This window comes from Manacus vitellinus, unplaced genomic scaffold (assembly GCF_001715985.3).
Source record: "Manacus vitellinus isolate BGI_N305 unplaced genomic scaffold, ASM171598v3 scaffold_130_pilon, whole genome shotgun sequence".
In the NCBI taxonomy this organism is placed as follows: Eukaryota; Metazoa; Chordata; class Aves; order Passeriformes; family Pipridae; genus Manacus; species Manacus vitellinus.
In genome coordinates this window covers 1-1,739 of record NW_021938954.1, presented here as the reverse complement: position 1 = coordinate 1,739, position 1,739 = coordinate 1, and the positions used below count along the sequence as shown (strand labels likewise).

General features: G+C 65.0%; 1 protein-coding gene across 1 annotated transcript in view; it reads left to right on the top strand.

The window, feature by feature from the left end:
- Positions 1 to 1,524, top strand: part of LOC115307134 (potassium voltage-gated channel subfamily H member 6-like) — a 6,412-nt gene extending 4,888 nt beyond the window's left edge. The window contains exons 2-3 of the mRNA XM_029957960.1: positions 678 to 1,135; positions 1,498 to 1,524. Coding sequence (XP_029813820.1) covers positions 678 to 1,135; positions 1,498 to 1,524 — 485 coding nt within the window. The remainder of the gene's footprint in view (positions 1 to 677; positions 1,136 to 1,497) is intronic.
- The last annotated feature ends 215 nt before the right edge of the window (positions 1,525 to 1,739 follow it).

Here is a 1,739-nt window from a genome sequence, read left to right as displayed (position 1 = left end):
CCTGAACCGTGGGGCTGCACATGGTGACAGTCTCTGTGGTGGCAGGGAGGGGAGGGACCCCCCCAGGGACCCCCCAGAATGCCCAGGGACCCCTGGGGTCACACCCAAGGGCTGTGCCAGGTGTCCTGCACAGGGAATGGGGGGCACAGGGGGTCCGTGCCCTCCAGTGGAGATGGTGAGGGTGGCTGGGGGGGGATTTATGCTCTCCTGATGGAGATGCTGGGGGGCGTCTGTGCCCCCCCCAGATGGAGATGTTGGGAGTGGGGCAGGTTGAGGGGCACGGGGGGTGGCACAGGGTGAGGGGCACAGGACAGAGTCGTGTCTGTGGGTGTTTGGGGTGGGAAGTGTCTCGAAAGTGCCCCAACAGTGTCTGTGGGGCAGAAGGGGTTTGTGGGGTGACTCGGTGTTGGGGTGCCTTTGTCCCAACTGTGCTCTCCAGCCACTCCCCTTCACCCCACATCACCCATGTCAGGGCCCCCGTGCACCCCTTGTGGCTCACACGGGGGTCCCTCTGCGCTGGGGTCCCTCTGCACCCCAGAGAGTTACAAAACTGTTCATTTTAACACCACCGTGCCCAATGTTCACCCAGCGTGGCCAAGGCCACCCCTGACCCTCATCTCCAAGTGCCACCTCTACCTGGGCCGGGGAGCGGAGCCCTGTGGGGTGGGGGGGTGCAGCACTGACCCCCCCGTGCCCCCAGGTGCTGTCGCTGGGCGCCGACGTGCTCCCCGAGTACAAGCTGCAGGCGCCGCGCATCCACCGCTGGACCATCCTGCACTACAGCCCCTTCAAGGCCGTGTGGGACTGGCTGATCCTGCTGCTCGTCATCTACACGGCCATCTTCACGCCCTACTCGGCCGCCTTCCTGCTCAGCGACTCCGAGGAGGCCCAGCGGCACCACTGCGGCTACTCCTGCAGCCCCCTCAACGTGGTGGACCTCATCGTGGACATCATGTTCATCATCGACATCCTCATCAACTTCCGCACCACCTACGTCAACTCCAACGAGGAGGTGGTCAGCCACCCCGCCAAGATCGCCATCCACTACTTCAAGGGCTGGTTCCTCATCGACATGGTGGCCGCCATCCCCTTCGACCTGCTCATCTTCGGCTCCGGCTCCGAGGAGGTGACGGACGTGGGGACACGGGGACGTGGTGGCTCCGGCCGGGCCGTGCCCTGGCTGGGTGGTGCTGTTTTGGTGCTGGGGGGTTGCATTTGGAGGTCCTACTGTGCCCCCAGGCCGGGGATGGGTGCCAGGTCCTCCCAGGGGCTGGTGCTTGGGGGTCCCACGTGTGCCCCAGCCCAGGACACCCTCATGGCCCCTGTCCTGCTCTGCAAACCACCTTTGCTCTGGGCCAGGACACCGGGGGCACCTGGGGTTCTTGTGGAGAGAGGGGACAGGGATCCTGCTCTGGGGCAGGGACCCAGGGCACCCTTTGGCCTTCCAGGGATCTGTGGGGGTCTTTGGCACCACTGTCCCCTTTCCTCCCTCTCCAGGCCACCTTTGCCCTGCGGGGCACCTGAGGCTCCCTCTGTTGGAGAGAGACATGGAATGGAGGTGCCTGGCTGGGGCAGAGACCCCTGGTCTTTTGGTGGTTCTGTGGGGTGTCTCCCCACTGTTGTCCCCTGGATAACGACACTGACGGGGCTGCTGGTGCGGATGGGATGGGCCCCCCCTTCTGGGTGCCCATGGAGTATCTCTCCCCCATTAACCCCCTTTCCCCCCATTAACCCCCTGG